Raw genomic sequence first — 15326 nt, forward strand, 5'->3', positions numbered from 1 at the left:
ACCACCCTTATGGTAGAAAGTGAAGAGGAACTAAAAAGCCTCTTGATGAAAGTGAAAGAGGAGAGTGAAAAGTTGGCTTACAGCTCAACATTCAGAAAACTAAGACCATGGCATCTGGTCCCATCACTTCATGGGAAATAGATGGGGAAACAGTGTCAGACTTTATTTTTGGGGGCTCCAAAATCACTGCAGATGGTGAATGCAGCCATGAAATTAAAAGACGCTTATTCCTTGGAAGGAAAGTTATGACCGACCTAGATAGCATATTCAAAAGCAGAGACATTACTTTGCCAACAAAGGTCCATCTAGTCAAGGCTATGGTTTTTCCAGTAGTCATGTATGGACATGAGAATTGGACTGTGAAGAAACCTGAGCGCCAAAGAATGGATGCTTTTGAACTGTGGTGTTGGAGAAGACTCTTGAGAGTCCCTTGGACTGCAAGAAGATCCAGCCAGTCTATCCTAAAGGAGATCAGTCCTGGGGGTTCATTGGAAGGACTGATGTTGAAGCTGAAACTCCAGTACTTTGGCCATCTCACGCGAAGAGTTGACTCATTGGAAAAAACTCTGATGCTGGGAGGGATTGGAGGCAGGAGGAGAAGGGGACAACAGAGGATGAGATGGCTGGATGGCATCAATGACTCGGACATGGGTTTGGGTGGGCTCCGGGAGTTGGTGATGGATGGGGAGGCCTGGCATGCTGCGATTCATGGTGTTGCAAACAGCTGGACACGACTGAGTGACTAAACTGAAAATCACTGCAGATGGTGACTGAAGCCATGAAATTAAAAGACGCTTACTCCTTGGAAGAAAAGGTATGGCCAATCTAGACAGCATATTAAAAAGCAGAGACATTACTTTGTCAACAAATGTCTGTCTAGGTTTTTCCAGTAGTCATGTATGGATGTGAGAGTTGGACTACAAAGAAAGCTGAGTGCCAAAGAATTGATGCTTTTGAACTGTGGTGTTGGAGAAGACTCTTGAGAGTCCCTTGGATTGCAAGGAGATCCAGCCAGTCAGTCCATCCTAAAGGAGATAAGTCCTGAGTGTTCACTGGAAGGACTGATGTTGAAGCTGAAACTCCAATACTTTGGCCACTTGATGCGAAGAACTGACTCATTTGAAAAGACCCTGATGTTGGGAAAGACTGAAGTGGGGAGGAGAAGGGGATGACAGAGGATGAAATGGTTGGATGGCAGCACCAACTCAATGGACATGAGTTTGGATAAACTCCAGGAGTTGGTGATGGACAGGGAGGCCTGGAGTGCTGCAGTCCATGTGGTTGCAAAGAGTCGGACACGACTGAGGAAATGAACTGAACTGAACTGAATGATATTCTTTAGAATTGCATGGTAGCTCAGCTGGTAAAGAATCCACCCACAATTTGGGAGACCTGGATTGGGATCTTCCCTGGGTTGGGAAGATCCCCTGGAGGAGGAAACAGCAACCCAATCCAGTATTCTGGCCTAGAGAATTCCATGGACTGCATAGTCATGGAGTTGCAAAGACTTAGACATGACTGCGAAGTAAAAGTTTATCTTTGGTTTCAGATAACTCGACTTTATTCACTTTCTTGAGTAAAACCTTGTTGATCTTTTTATTCTTATTGATAATTTATTTGGAGTAGTTTTATAGTTTATGTACATATTTTAAGGATTTTGACAGAAGTGAGCTCATGGTGGTATTATTTGCCCTACCATTAGCCTGAAAGCACCTTCGTGTGTGAGAAGCCACTTGGCTGGAGTGAGGGGGGCCACTGAGGAGATCGTCAGACAAAGAGTAAGCTGGGGCCAGGTCCTGCAGGGCCTTCTGACAGAGTTAGGGTGTTGCACCTTACCCTGAGAGCTATGTCAAGTGGAGACCATTGAGGAGTGTTACTGGGAAATAGTATCATCTCTTTTGGTTTAAGGAAGATTATCTGGATAAGGAGATTGTTTTCAGTGAGGTGAGTGGAAAGATAAAATGGGGGCTAGAATGCAGACTTTCACATATTGATACCTGTTGAAAAGCTCTGAAAAGCTCGTCTTCCTGCAGAGTCATCTTGTCCTATGTCTCTTGTGCTGGTAGACCCTCAGGCTGCCAGCCACGACTTAAGCTCAGCTTGTGGGTAGATACCTGCCAGCGAGAACAGTATGTATCCATTGGATACATGTCTCTTAAGGTACAGAAGAAGCAGGGGTATATTTGCATAGGCTTTTGTATCAGACATACCTGGTTTGAGTCTGGGTTCTGCCACTTCCTAGCTGATGGTCTTGTGAAAGTCACTAGAGGCCCCTGCCTGGGCCCCTGGCTTTAGAAGGCCCTGCTGTGGTCCTCTCCTGGCCGTGGGGAGTCTATGCCAGTGATCGAGGCCCACATGTCAGTCTATGTCAGTGTACAGCCTGGGCAACTGCACAGTGTGGACTGCTAATAATCATGGAAAGGGGAGGCAGGATTGAGGATACTAAGGTAAAACCCAGCCTTGGCAAGTGTCAGGATGTGACCAATAGAATGATGGGGCCATCAACAGCCTGAGGAAAATATGACAGAGCCTTGGGGGGTTAATTTTATTATTATTAGCAATTTAAAAAAACATTTGACTGCGCTGGGTCTTCGTTGTGGCACACGGGCGTTGTTTAGTGGCCACACACAGGTTAGTTGCCCTGTGGCACTGCGGCATGCGGGATCTTAGTTCCCCTACCAGGGATTGAACCTGAGTCCCCTGCCCTGGAAGGTGGACTCTTCACCAGTGGGCCACCAGGGAAGTATGAAGAGGTCAGTTTCAGATGTGTTATGCCTTTGGCCCTGCCAAACAGCCATCCAGAGCTTCTAGATACAACTTTGGCATTAGGGTCATAGTTGAGGCCTGGTGGTTGAACAAGGGCTCTGAGGGAAAGCCTAGTCATAGCGAGGCTTGAACCTGTTCTCTTGGGCATCTATGCTTAAAGGACATGAGGGGCCGTGGGAAGAGTAGGGGGCTTTAGGCTTCTGGGATAATGGGATGTCACCGGTGGTATTAACACATTCCAGGAATGGAGGGTTTTGAGAGATCAGTGAAGACAGAATCATGGGCCTGGAAGACAGCTCTTTCTGGAGGAACAAGGATACAGTGAGTGAGTAGTGTGGATGTTGAAACCAGGAAGTTGTCTATACCTGCAGAAACGTGGTGGTGATAGGAAGTGGGGAGAAAAGTGGTGACTTGAAGGCAGAGCAGGATCAGGCCGATGGTCCTGAGAGCACGGTGAGGGAGGAGCTGCAGAAAGAGCATAGTTGAAGAGGCAGGTCCCAGAGGCAGAGCAAAGGATGCAATTCCAGAGAAAATGTCAGGGCAAGGGGAGGGGAGCAGCCCCAAGGAGTAGGAATCAGTGCGTGTGAGGAAAAAAGTCAAAATAGAGGATGACGTTTCAAGGGGAGGGAAGGGGAACTGGGCCTGGGTTTGGGCTTCTTGGAAGAGGAGAAGAGCTAGTATCTGCCAAGGCTTCTGCAGGTGGGAGTCAGAATAGCATTGGAGGGATCTAGATTTTGATGGAGCTTTGATTACGCGTGCTATAGTGTCTCCCACGTGTGGTCCTCTTGTGTCTTCTGTGGTGTCCTGTGTCTCTGGCGAGAATGTGGCTGAGTTCCACGTGTTGAATGTATTTTAGCTGATCCCCCCGCTCACTAAGGGCATTCATTCATTTCTTCTTACAGGACAATGAGTGCCTATTGTTTTCAGAGTACACTGGGAGAGACAAAATGACTAACAGCTCTTTTAGGTTAAGAAGTCTACAAGGGCATCAGCAGAACTTGTGATAAGGTTGTGGAAAAAGATTACGATTGTTTTAGTTCAGTTGCCAAGTCTAGTCCAACTCTTTGCAGCCCCATGGACTGCAGCATGCCAGGGTCCTCTGCTCTCCACTATCTCCCGGAGTTTGCTCAAATTCATGTCCATTGAGTCAGTGATGCTATCTAACCATCTCATTCTCTGTCACCGCTTTCTCCTTTAGCCTTCAATCTTTCCCAGCATGAGGGTCATTTCCAATGAGTTGGCTCTTCCCATCAGGTGGCCTAAGTATTGGAGTTTTAGCTTCAGCAACAGTCCTTCCAATGAAACTTCAGGGTTGATTTCCTTTAGGATTGACTGGTTTGGTCTCCTTGCTGTCTAACGGACTCTCAAGAGTCTTCTCCAGAACCACAATTCCAAAGCATCAATTCTTCAGTACTCAACCTTCTTTATGGTCCAACTCTCACATTTGTACATGATTACTGGAAATTCCATAGCTTTGACTATACAGACCTTTGTCAGCAAAATGATGTCTCTGCTTTTTAACATGCTGTCTAGGTTCATCATAGCTTTTCTTCCAAGGAGCAAGCATCTTAAGTTCCATTGCAATCACTGTCTGCAGTGATTCTGGAGTCCAAGAAAATAAAGTCTATCACTGTTTCCATTGTTTTCCCATCTATTTGCCATGAAGTGATAGGACCAGATGCTAAGATCTTGGTTTTTTGAATGTTGAGTTTAAAGCCGGTTTTTTCATTCTCTTTCACCCTCATCAAGAGGCTATTTATTTGCTTCTCACCATCTGCCATTGTAGTGGTATTATCTGCACATCTGAGGCTATTTATATTTCTCCCAGCAATATTGATTCGAACTCGTGATTCATCCAACCCAGCATTTCACATGATGTACTCTGCCTGTAAGTTAAATAAGCAGGGTGACAATATACAGCCTTGAGGTACTCCTTTCCCAGTTTGGAACCAGTCCATTGTTCCATGTCCAGTTCTAACTGTTGCTTCTTACCTGCATACAGATTTCTCAGGAAACAAGTAAGATGGTCTGGTATTTCCCTTCTAAGAATTTTCCACAGTTTGTTGTGATCCACACAGTCAAAGTCTTTAGCTTAGTCAATCAACTACTGCTGAAGCCTAGCTTGAAGGATTTTGAGCATAACCTTGCTAGCATGTGAAATGAAATAAATTTTATGGTAGTTTGAACATTCTTTGACATTACTCTTCCTTGGGATTGGAATGAAAACTAACCTTTTCTAGTCCTGTGGCCACTGCTGAGTTTTCCAAATTTGCTGACATATTGAGTGCAGCACTTTAACAGCATCATCTTTTAGGATTTTAAATAGCTCAGCTGGAATTCCATCACCTCCACTAGCTTTGTTCGTAGTAATGCTTCCTCAGGCCCACTTGATTTCACATTCCAGGATGTCTGGCTGTAGGTAAGTCACCACACCATGGTGGATATCCGAGTCATTAAGCCCTTTCCTGTATAGTTCTGTGTATTCTTGCCATCTATTCTTAATCTTTTCTGTTTGTTAGGTCCTACCATTTCTGTCCTTTATAATACCCATCCTCACATGAAATGTTTCCTTAATACCTCCAATTTTTTGAAGAGATCTCTAGTTTTTCCTATTCTATTGCTTTCCTCTACTTCTTTGCACCTCTCCTTGTTATCCTCTGGAACTTTGCGTTCTCTTGGCTATTTCTTTTCCTTTCTCCCTGGCTTTTCACTTCTCTTCTTTCCTCAGCTGTTCATAAAGCCTCCTGAGACAACCACTTAGTCTTTTTACATTTCTTTTTCTTGGAGATGGTTCTGGTCACCGTCTCCTGTACAAGAACTATGAACTCCATCCACAGTTCTTCAGGCACTCTGTCAGATCTAATCCCTTGAATCTATCTGTCACCGTATAATCATAAGGGGTTTGATTTAGGTCATACCTGAATGGCCTAGTGATTTTGCTTACTTTGTTCACTTTAAGCCTAAATTTTCCAACAAGGAGCTCATGATCTGAGCCACACTTAGCTCCAAGCCTCGTTTTTACTGACTATATAGAGCTTCTCCATCTTTGGCTGCAAAGAACATAATCCAATTTTGGTATTGACCATCTGGTGATGTCCATGTGTGGAGCTTTCTCTTGGGTTGTTGGAAAAGGGTGTTTGCTGTGACCAGCACATTTTCTTGACAGAACACTCTTAGCCTTTGCCCTTCTTCATTTTGTACTCCAAGACCAAACTTACCTGTTATTTCAGGTATCTATTCTTACTTTTGCATTCCTATCCCCTATAACGAAAAGGACATATTTTTTTGGTGTTAATTCTAGAAGGTCTTGTAGGTTTTCATAGAAGCAGTCAACCTCAGCTTCTTAAGCATCAGTGATTGTGGCATAGACTTGGATTACTGTGATGTTGAATGATTTGCCTTGCAAACAAACCAAGATCATTCTGCTGTTTTTGAGACTGCACCCAAGTATTACATTTTGGAGTCTCTTGTTGACTGCGAGGGCTATTCCATTTCTTCTAAGGGATTTTCCCACAGTAGTAGGTATAGTGGTCATATGAATTAAATTCTCCCATTCTCATCCATTTTAGTTCACTGATTCCTAAGATGTCGATGTTCACTTTTGCCATCTCCTGCTTGACCACAGCCAATTTACCTTGATTCATGGGCCTAACATCCCAGGTTTTGCAGTATTGTTCTTTATTGTTCTTTACGACACTGGACTGTACTTTCACTACTGAGTGCCGTTCCCGCTTTGGCCCAGCCACATCATTCTTTCTGGAGCTATTACCAACTGCCCTCTGCTCTTCCCCAGTAGCATACTGGACACCTCCAGACCTGGGGAGCTCATTTTCTGGTGTCATATCTTTTTGCCTTTTCATACTGTACATGGGGTTCTCCAGGCAAGAATACTGGAATGGGTTGCCGTTTTCTTCCCGACGTTTGTCAGAACTCTTCACTGTGACCTGTCTTGGGTGGCCCTGCATGTCACGGTTCACAGCTTCACTGCGTTACACAAGTCTCTTTACTATAAGGCTATGATCCATGAAGAGGACAGTCTTATTGTTTTATTCCATTTTAAAAGTTATACATGCACATGGTTATATTTAAGTACTCTGAAAATGTTTGTGATATGTGATTCACTTGTAGTGGGATTTCAAGCTGTGGCTTTTCCAGTAGTTATGTATGGATCTGAGAGTTGGACCACAGTGGGATTATAGGGAACCTTAAATACCACAATCTGGGCCCAATTCAAGGTGGGGAAAAAGAAGCCACACAGAATTTGAGTGCAAAAAATAAATATAAAATTTATTAAAACACCCACAATATTTTAAAGATACCAGGAGTAATACAGTTCACAAACCCAGTTGTTTGTGTAAATTATAATAAAATACAAATCAAAAAAGGATACATACTTGCAATTTCTAGGCACCCTAAATTAAATCTGCTGAAACACTGGGGGAGAAGGGAGGGCAAGGAGGGTAGCTCAGGAGGCAAACCAATAAAGTGGGAGGAAAAAATATTAACAAAAAAGTAAAAATTATACAAAATAAAATTATCAGCATAAATTTACTGTACTAAGAATATCTACAGTTTAATAATACACATCCTATTGCCTTGAGACATTGCAAAAATCTACCATTCATCCATCAACCCCAGATAAACTTCATTTCAAGTAGCCACAGTTACAAAGTCAAGACGGAATATTCAAGTATGGTTGTTAAGTTCACCTCCATTGGAAGCCAAGTAACCAAACAGGAATTCAAAGAGAGAAGAAATAAAACACATCAAAAAGCTACAGGGGTTCTAGATTAAGTCCAATGCATTAATATGCCACAATATGACCTGCCCTTGTTTCTTTAATTAGAATAGATGAAAAAGAAATTACGTCACTCCTGTTTTTCTCCTCCTTTTTTCCCCTCAAAAGAAAAAAAAAAAAAAAACTATTGGAACCAAGAAAATTTGGATATTCAATGAGCCAAATAGAATTTTTAAAATCCTCATGTGACAATGATGAGTTATCCCTGAATGACAGGTAGTCAAAATGAGAAAAGAGAGCAAACAACACCACTACAAAAATCATCCCTGATATCAGAAGAGGAGCAAACGAGGAAGTAGGCCAATTCTCACTGATTCTTAGGCAAAAAGCGACGGTAGACCTTGCATTTCTGTGCTGCAATCTCTGCTCAGGGAAGAAGCCTATTGCTTTTCTCTTGTTGGCAGCTCTGCGGAAGGAAGGGCTGGGAATGCCAGGACGGGGCCTCGCACATGGAAAAACTCTCCCTGTGCGTGTGAGTGCGTGCGGGACTGTATAACCTATGCTGGGGGTATGCACCTCAAAAAACACTCAGGTTGGTCCAGGGTATGTTGAAGTTGGCTACAGCAGATGCAGCTGGTCAATAAAGATAGGTTGTGAGGGAGTCATTTCAAATGACAGCAACAATGACTGAAAAAGCTCGATGAGATGGGCATAGGAAATTCACATTTTATTCAAAAGCAAAACTTGAAACAAAATAAAAGTCAACCACAGTCCTTCCTTTAAGCATTCTGCCATTTTAACTGAAGAATGAAAACTAAAACGACCCCAGATTCTTCAAGGTCAAGTAGGTCATCAAATGGACAACCTGTATGTATCAGACCCTCCTGGAATCTACTTTACCAAAGTTGTCATGATGTCCTGTTTTTGAGGTATTTAAAAAAAAAAAATTATTGTGACAGTGGATGACACAAAACAGAGCTTCCTGTTGAATTTTTAAAATATCAACTTTTGTGGACCCAAGAAGAAATTTGGAATAGCACCAACTAAAAACAGCCTCAGTGGCACCAAGTGAGCAAAGCTCCTTCCTTTAGTTTGAACACGAGGGGATACCAGCGAGAGGCAGAAGCAATGCTGGGGCAAAGGCTGTGAGGAGCAAAGGAATGAGCCCCCTGCCCGCCACAGTCCTGGCCAGTGCTGGGGAGGAAGGAGGCCCATCCGGCCCACCCTGGCCTGCAGAGCACCTTTGGAACTCTCAGAGACATCTAGTCAGCACCCTGGACAGCAAGAATGCCTGCCACGTTAGAAGATGCAGAAGCACCCGACTCCCCTTCCTCCAAAGAACCCCCCAAAACCCCTTCACGCTTCCTTTCTTGATAGACCCAAGAGGACACATGTGAAACCAGCATGCCCGCCACCTCCAAGCCAGGCAGGCCCACTCCCCGCCCCAGTAAGAGGGCTGGCTGCCTTCGAGACTCGCCTTTCTGTGTGGCCAACAAGGGGAGAATAAATCAAAACAGAAAAACTGCTCAGAGCAGGTTCTAGCACGTAAACAGAAGTCTAAGGAGACAGCACCAAAAGGGGGGCAGGGGAAGAAGCCGAGAGAGACTGGAGCCCACCTTGTTTTTGGTTGGTTGTGGTTTCAGAACCTTGATAGCACCTCAGCAGGACAGGATCAGGGACAGTCACATTAAAACACCATAGCACCATTTTATTTAGACTATTTCAATTCATAAAAATGCTTCCTAGTCCATAAAACACACTTCAGTAACAAAAGGAAAGAGATTGGTTGAGGCACGTCGGGGCTATCATTTTAATTTTCCGCAGCACTGCCCTGGTGTGGGATCTGGCGGTGGTCAACTTCATGAAGCCTGGCTGGGTTCTCTTAATGGAATCAGGTTACCATCTACTCACTGTCACCCATCCTCGCATACCCACTGCTGCCGGGTACAAAGCAATTAAGATCTGCTCCTTCTTTCCTTGCTTCAGCACTTTTAAAGTCCCTCGCTCTGCAAACTACTGTTTCCAAAAGAGGCTGGTGAAAGGGCCAAGAGGGGCGGGTATGACCTCTTTCCATGCGCACCTGTCATCTCAGTGGGCCGGCAAAGCAGTACCCATGAAGCCAGAGTGTGGGAAACCTAGGCCCTGCCAGAACACACACCAAACAACAACAACAAGAAACCTCAAAAGCCATGAGACACGTCAGTCAAGATTTCTGATGGTTGGATAACGGTTTCTTGAGCTAGCACCAGTTATTTTGCGAGAACCTGCCGCAAAGCGATTTTTTTAATTTTAAAAACTTCTTAGCACAAAACTTTGCAAGTACTTTCCTTGCATGCAAAAAAGGCAGGGAAAACAAAAGAAGAACCAACTGTCTGCACTGCATGTGGATGGCATCTGTGGACAGGGCACACTGGGGGAGATGACTCTAGGACTCCATCATTTCTGTTGCTATACTATTATTCCTAAAACTTGGTCATGCTGTTAGGTTCTTAGTTGCAATGGCTTTATTTTTCTTCTCATGATAAAAATGTCTGTTAATCATCTTTCAGACTTAAAAAATGATAGTGCCAGTAAAAAATAAAAATTCGATTTTTCTCTTTTAAGAAACCTTCAGCAGCAAGGGGGAGGGGATAAAGAGCTGTGCATAGTTACTTTTTAAACATACGTCTAAAGCATGCTAATTTAATGACTGAGATTTGAGGTAGGTTATACATGTAGTGTGTAAAAATCAGCATGGGCTTGAGCATGGCAACAGCACCACCTAATCTCTGAAACACCGTTCTGGAGGGCATGGGGACGTCCAATGGAGACTGCCTCTTGACTCACTTCTCAGCAGCCTATCTGCTAATCTAGAAATTATGAACCAAAGGCTGTTTGGGCTGGGGGGAACAGACATCACATGCTTTTAGATTGTATTGGTTTCTCCTTTCATCTAATGGCTTTGCTACCAAAGGGTGATGAGGGGAAGAGTCTATTGAACACACATCAAGGAGATTCATACATGCCAAGTATCAGAATCACCTGGGTTACACTCAGGACCTTCCAAACCAACAGCCAACCTGGGGCTTCCCCGGGTCATACAGACAGTCACATTCTCCAAATGTTTTGTAAAATATTGTATTTCTTGTTTAAGATAATTTAAAATGAAGTTTTCAAGGCACCCCCCGCATCTACCTAAGCACGGAGTCAAATGAGACCTGCATAAAAGTACTGATGCGTTAAGCAAAATAGCATTTAAAGGACCCAACTTTTCCTCAAAACTAGAAAATCAGCATGCTCATTAAAGACTCTGCTTCCTTTAGCTTGTCAAACTGAAGGTCAGAGGTTTTCCTATAAATCTGAGTTCTGAATAATTCGAAATCCTGATAAGCTCTTGGGTATTTATTTCAAAAGCAATAATATTTCATTTTTGTCCTGTAAAATAAATGCAACTTTACAGAATATGGTAAAAGTGAAGGCTAGACAAAGCACGTTAAATATTCAGCTACTATTTACAATTTCTCCCACAATTACATGTTAAAACATACTTTTTTCAAGTTGCTGTTTAAATCTAGGCAAAAGTGCTTAAAAATTTTTTTTCACTATTTACAATTAAAACCAGACCACATAAATGCTTAGGATATCTCACAGCGACTCTCCGCCAGTGCTTCTGGAACAGTTACAGTACACAGCCAGCGGGGCGATTCTCAGCTCTTTCACAAGGCACCTGGAAGCTCAGGAACTTGCCTTCAGCATCGTCATCTGATTGTTAAACTCATTTCATGAAGACCCACATCTGAATAAAACTGCTCAATAAATATCTGATGTTTAGCTCAGGGTTTGGCTGTCAATCACTGTGTGGCCATATTCCCCTCTGTGTCCTTATGAAGCCTCTCACGCACCACATACATCCACATGGGTAGCTGGACATCGTTTTTGCTAATACCACAGGAAGAACAAACACTCCAAGAAGTCTGACTTGCTGTTGACGGACGTTGCTTCCTACCTGTCAGGCCCAACCTCTCTTAACAAATGTCAAAAAAATTAAGCACCACATTCTCATTTCAAAGAACTGAACGAATGCACCAGAATTTTAGAATGGGCATGTTCAAGTGGGTGGAGAGGGGAAGAAGGAAAGGAGAAAATGACCAAATAGAGAAATGGCACCAAATAGGGAGGAAAATCATAGCTACCTGCTGAAAAGGTTTGACTCTTGCATTTAAAAATTGTTAAGTGTAGGCCCACTCCTCAAATGATAGCGTGGAGGGGGTGGGCTCAGGTGTGAGGCATGCACCATTGTCCAATGTGAAATCCAGGGATAAGGAGATGCGTTCCTGCTGTCACACTGCTGTGCGGAGTTCCCGCGGGTGCGGCCTGCCCGATCAAGAAGTCCCAGCACAGCACTACAGCACCAGGCTCTGCGCCAGCTTTTCACAGCTTGGGTTCGACTTCTTGTTCTTAAAGATACAGTAGCCCTTTTCGGTATCAGCATCGACTTTGGAGGCTTTTTTTTTTTTTTTAAACCTGCCACTAAAACAAATTCCTTCAGCCAGTATTCATTGGCTAGTCAGCTTGGTGGAAAAAGGCTCCTGAGAACCTCTCGATTCCAGCTCCGTCCAGAGGTGCTGCCGAGGGGACCACGGTACCACGTGACTTGATAGCTAACGGACAGAGAGGATTCAGTGTGGAGACTAGCAAGCTTGAAGCTATCTACTTCCAACCTGGTTTCGGGGGAAATCTATGCCAGCATCTCAGGTGCCTGGCCTGGGGTACGCCTGCCCCCCATACCCGACTCCAAGCCGGTGACTGGAAAAGGGACCCCAGGTGTTCCTCTACAGAGTCTCCCATCCTACTGCAGAGGACAGAGGCTGTCCTGAGGGCTACCTCCCCTGAAGGGAAGGGTGTCTGTCAGGGGGACAGTGGGTGGCTACAGCCTGCACTTGGCTCATGAGGGGCCGACGGCTGAGAGAACCTCGTCATCTCCCAAGAGGGCCAGGCTCACCAGGCCCAGCACAACTGGGCAGGAATGAGTGCTTCTGGCCTTTCCTGCCGATCCTTTACCATTACAATTGTCACTTAAAAAAAATCCAATAAATACACATTTTAAATGGAATTTAAAACTACTCCTTTGTGAAAGGACACTATAAACTTTCTTTCCATTATTGTGATATACAAGGATAGAGTTTTAAAAACAAGAGAAAATAAAAGCCCCCCAAACAAGGGAGGAAAAAAAAAACCAATGTGGAGATATAAATATTTAAGATCACGAAAAAAATCACCCGACAGCCGTAGTTTCTTCTTCAAAGTGCTGGGGAAGTGGGGTGGGGGGAAAGGAGGGGCGGGTCAGTTCTGAGGTTTGGACCATAAATACATATATATGCGTATCTATATATGTATATATAGATAAAAAGACTTCTGCACCCCCAACCCGCCCCCAGGTGTGAGGGCGAAAGCACCACAGAGGCAGCTCGGGCCGGGCCCGACGCTGAGGTACGCTGGCTCCCTGGCACCCTGGCGCCTAGATCCAGCGGCTGTAGGGGCCGGTGACCTTCGTGTAGGCATAGGAGGACACGGTGACCGCTGAGTCCGTGGGCATGGCCAGCGCCTGCCGGGTGGGGACCATCCCCTTCTTCTCCTTATGCTGGGACTCAGGGACCACGGCGCCTCCCCACTTGCGCTTCTTCCCATAGAGCTTGGCCTCCTGATGGCCCAGGCCCAGCCGAGCGGCCTCCTCCTGTCGTGCCCGCGCCCTCTCCGCCAGCTGCTTCATCTTGGCCTCCCAGAGCGCCAGCCCGTGGTTGGGCTGGTTGAGGTTCTTGTGCTGGTAGAAGACCAGCGAGATGCGGGTGGGATGGCAGCGGTTGGGCTTCTTGAGGGGCGTGGTGGCGTGCAGCTCCCGCCGGGCACACTCGATGAGGATGGAACCATGGGCAGGGGCCACGGCCACGCCGCCGATGTTCTCGTCCAGGAAGTTGTGTTCGCTGTCCGACCACAGCTCCTCTTCCTCCTCCGCCCCACCGGCGCCCTTCTCCTCCTTCACTGTCCCCTTGTTCGGGGGCCCCTCTGCTGTCCCCTCCTCCAGGCTGAAGGGATCCCACAGCTTCTCCTCGGACTTCAGGGCCCCAAACAGCTTCTCACTGGGGCCCAGGGGCATGCCGAAGGACTGCCAGGCTTTGTCCAGCTGGCTTGCCCCTGGGGTTGGAATCCTCCCCTCCTCCCCTTTCAAGGGGCTCCACAGCTTGTCTTGGAATCCAGGACCACCTTTCAGGGCGGAGCTGAAATCCCCTGCCCCTACCCCCCACGGCTTCTCAGTCAGGCCGGGCCCAGCCAAGGCCGAGGCGTTGCTTCCAAACTTGCAGGGGCTCCACGGCTTGCCTCGCAGCCGTCCTCCAGGCTGGGGGGCTGGCTGCTGTCCCTCGCCAGGAAACAACCCCCACTGATGCTGGCCATCGGGGAAGTGGGAAGGGGTCAGGCAGGAACCCCCAAAAGAACCGAGCTTATCAGGGATAACGGCAGGGCTCTCCACAGGAGGGAACACACCCCAGCTGCCACCCACGCCATTAGTCCTCTTGGGGGACATGCTTGGGCCTCCTGAGTACTGTCCCCATAGATGACTGGGACCCCCGTTCTGAGATGCCTCAGGCAAAGGTGTTTTGCCCATCTTGCCAGGCTCTCTGGATACAGATTCAGTGTGGACCAGTGGATCTACTGGCTCTTGCTTGATGGATCTGTTGTAGCAATTGGAGCTCTGTGCAAAGGGAGAGGGGTCCCTGGACACTGGGTGGATCTGGGGGGCCTTTGGAAGCAGATACTCCTTGGGGCCTGGATAAGCAGGCTGCTGGTGGTGAGAAGCGGGGTGGTGGGTGTCTGTGGGAACAGCCTGACCGGGCAGCTCGGCAAACTCAGCACCACCGTAGGCCGGGCTCAGGCTGTTGTGCAGAGCGTGGAGGTCTGGCTTCTTCTCAAAACTGCTGCTGCCGCCACCGTGCCCCCAGGCACCAGCACCCAGGAATTGCGAGGGGAAGACCGGGTTACTGGATGGAAAGCCATAGTAGCTGAACGCCGGAAGCGCGTACTTGGAGTGGAAGCCGTTGACGGCGGCCAGGCCAGGCTGTGCATAGTGGGAGTGGTAGGAGTACACGCTGTTCACGCTGTACGGGTCGGAGGGCCGGCAGCTGCCCAGCACCGAGTAGCTCTCCACCACTGTGTTGCCGCTGTACTTGAAGGAGCTGAAGGGGCTCTGCGGCTCCACCTTGAGGGAGGGTTTCAGGCTTTGCTGGGACAATCCACCCTTCAGAGAAAGGCCTGAGGAAGACAGGAGGTGAGACAGAGAAGGAGCACAGAGAACCACCGCCACAGAAGCTTCCTCTTCTCCTGAGAGGTTTCCTCAGCCAGGCAGGCAAGATGCGTGAGGCTGGGCTTGCTCCTGGCGTAGCTCAGCTTGGCCTGGCCCCGAGGAAGCCCTGGGAGAGCGGCCGGCAGAGCTCTCGGTCCCCCAACCCAAGCAGACCCCCACCTGTCCTCACTGAAGCGCCCCTGTGCCAGCTGCTGCAGAGATCAGGGCTGCCCCACACCGAAGACCCTGCTGCCCCGCTGCGAGGGGAGCGGGTGAGCTGGGGGACTTCCCAGCTCTGGGAAGATGGGGGACCTCCGTGTACTTGGCTTCCAGGTGCCTCCCATAGGGTCTGGGGTCCTCTGTCGCTGACTGACAAAACTGACGGTTCAGATGGCTGAGAGATTCCAGTACTTTTCTGTCTGGAATTCTCTCAAGTCAGGAAGAGGGGTGGTAAGGGCCCCCCGACCCGATGGCTCCATGCCACCCCTGCTGGGCACCCTCTCCCCA

General features: G+C 47.0%; 1 protein-coding gene across 4 annotated transcripts in view; it reads right to left on the reverse strand.

The window, feature by feature from the left end:
• Positions 1 to 7032: 7032 nt before the first annotated feature.
• Positions 7033 to 15326, reverse strand: part of TET3 (tet methylcytosine dioxygenase 3) — a 112381-nt gene continuing 104087 nt past the window's right edge. For all 4 annotated transcript variants that reach the window (XM_061431884.1, XM_061431885.1, XM_061431883.1 and 1 more), the window contains one exon: positions 7033 to 14788. In XM_061431884.1, the coding sequence (XP_061287868.1) occupies positions 13002 to 14788 (1787 nt within the window). In that variant the 3' untranslated portion in view covers positions 7033 to 13001. The remainder of the gene's footprint in view (positions 14789 to 15326) is intronic.

The sequence above is a fragment of the Bos javanicus genome, chromosome 11, assembly GCF_032452875.1.
Source record: "Bos javanicus breed banteng chromosome 11, ARS-OSU_banteng_1.0, whole genome shotgun sequence".
Classification (NCBI taxonomy): domain Eukaryota; kingdom Metazoa; phylum Chordata; class Mammalia; order Artiodactyla; family Bovidae; genus Bos; species Bos javanicus.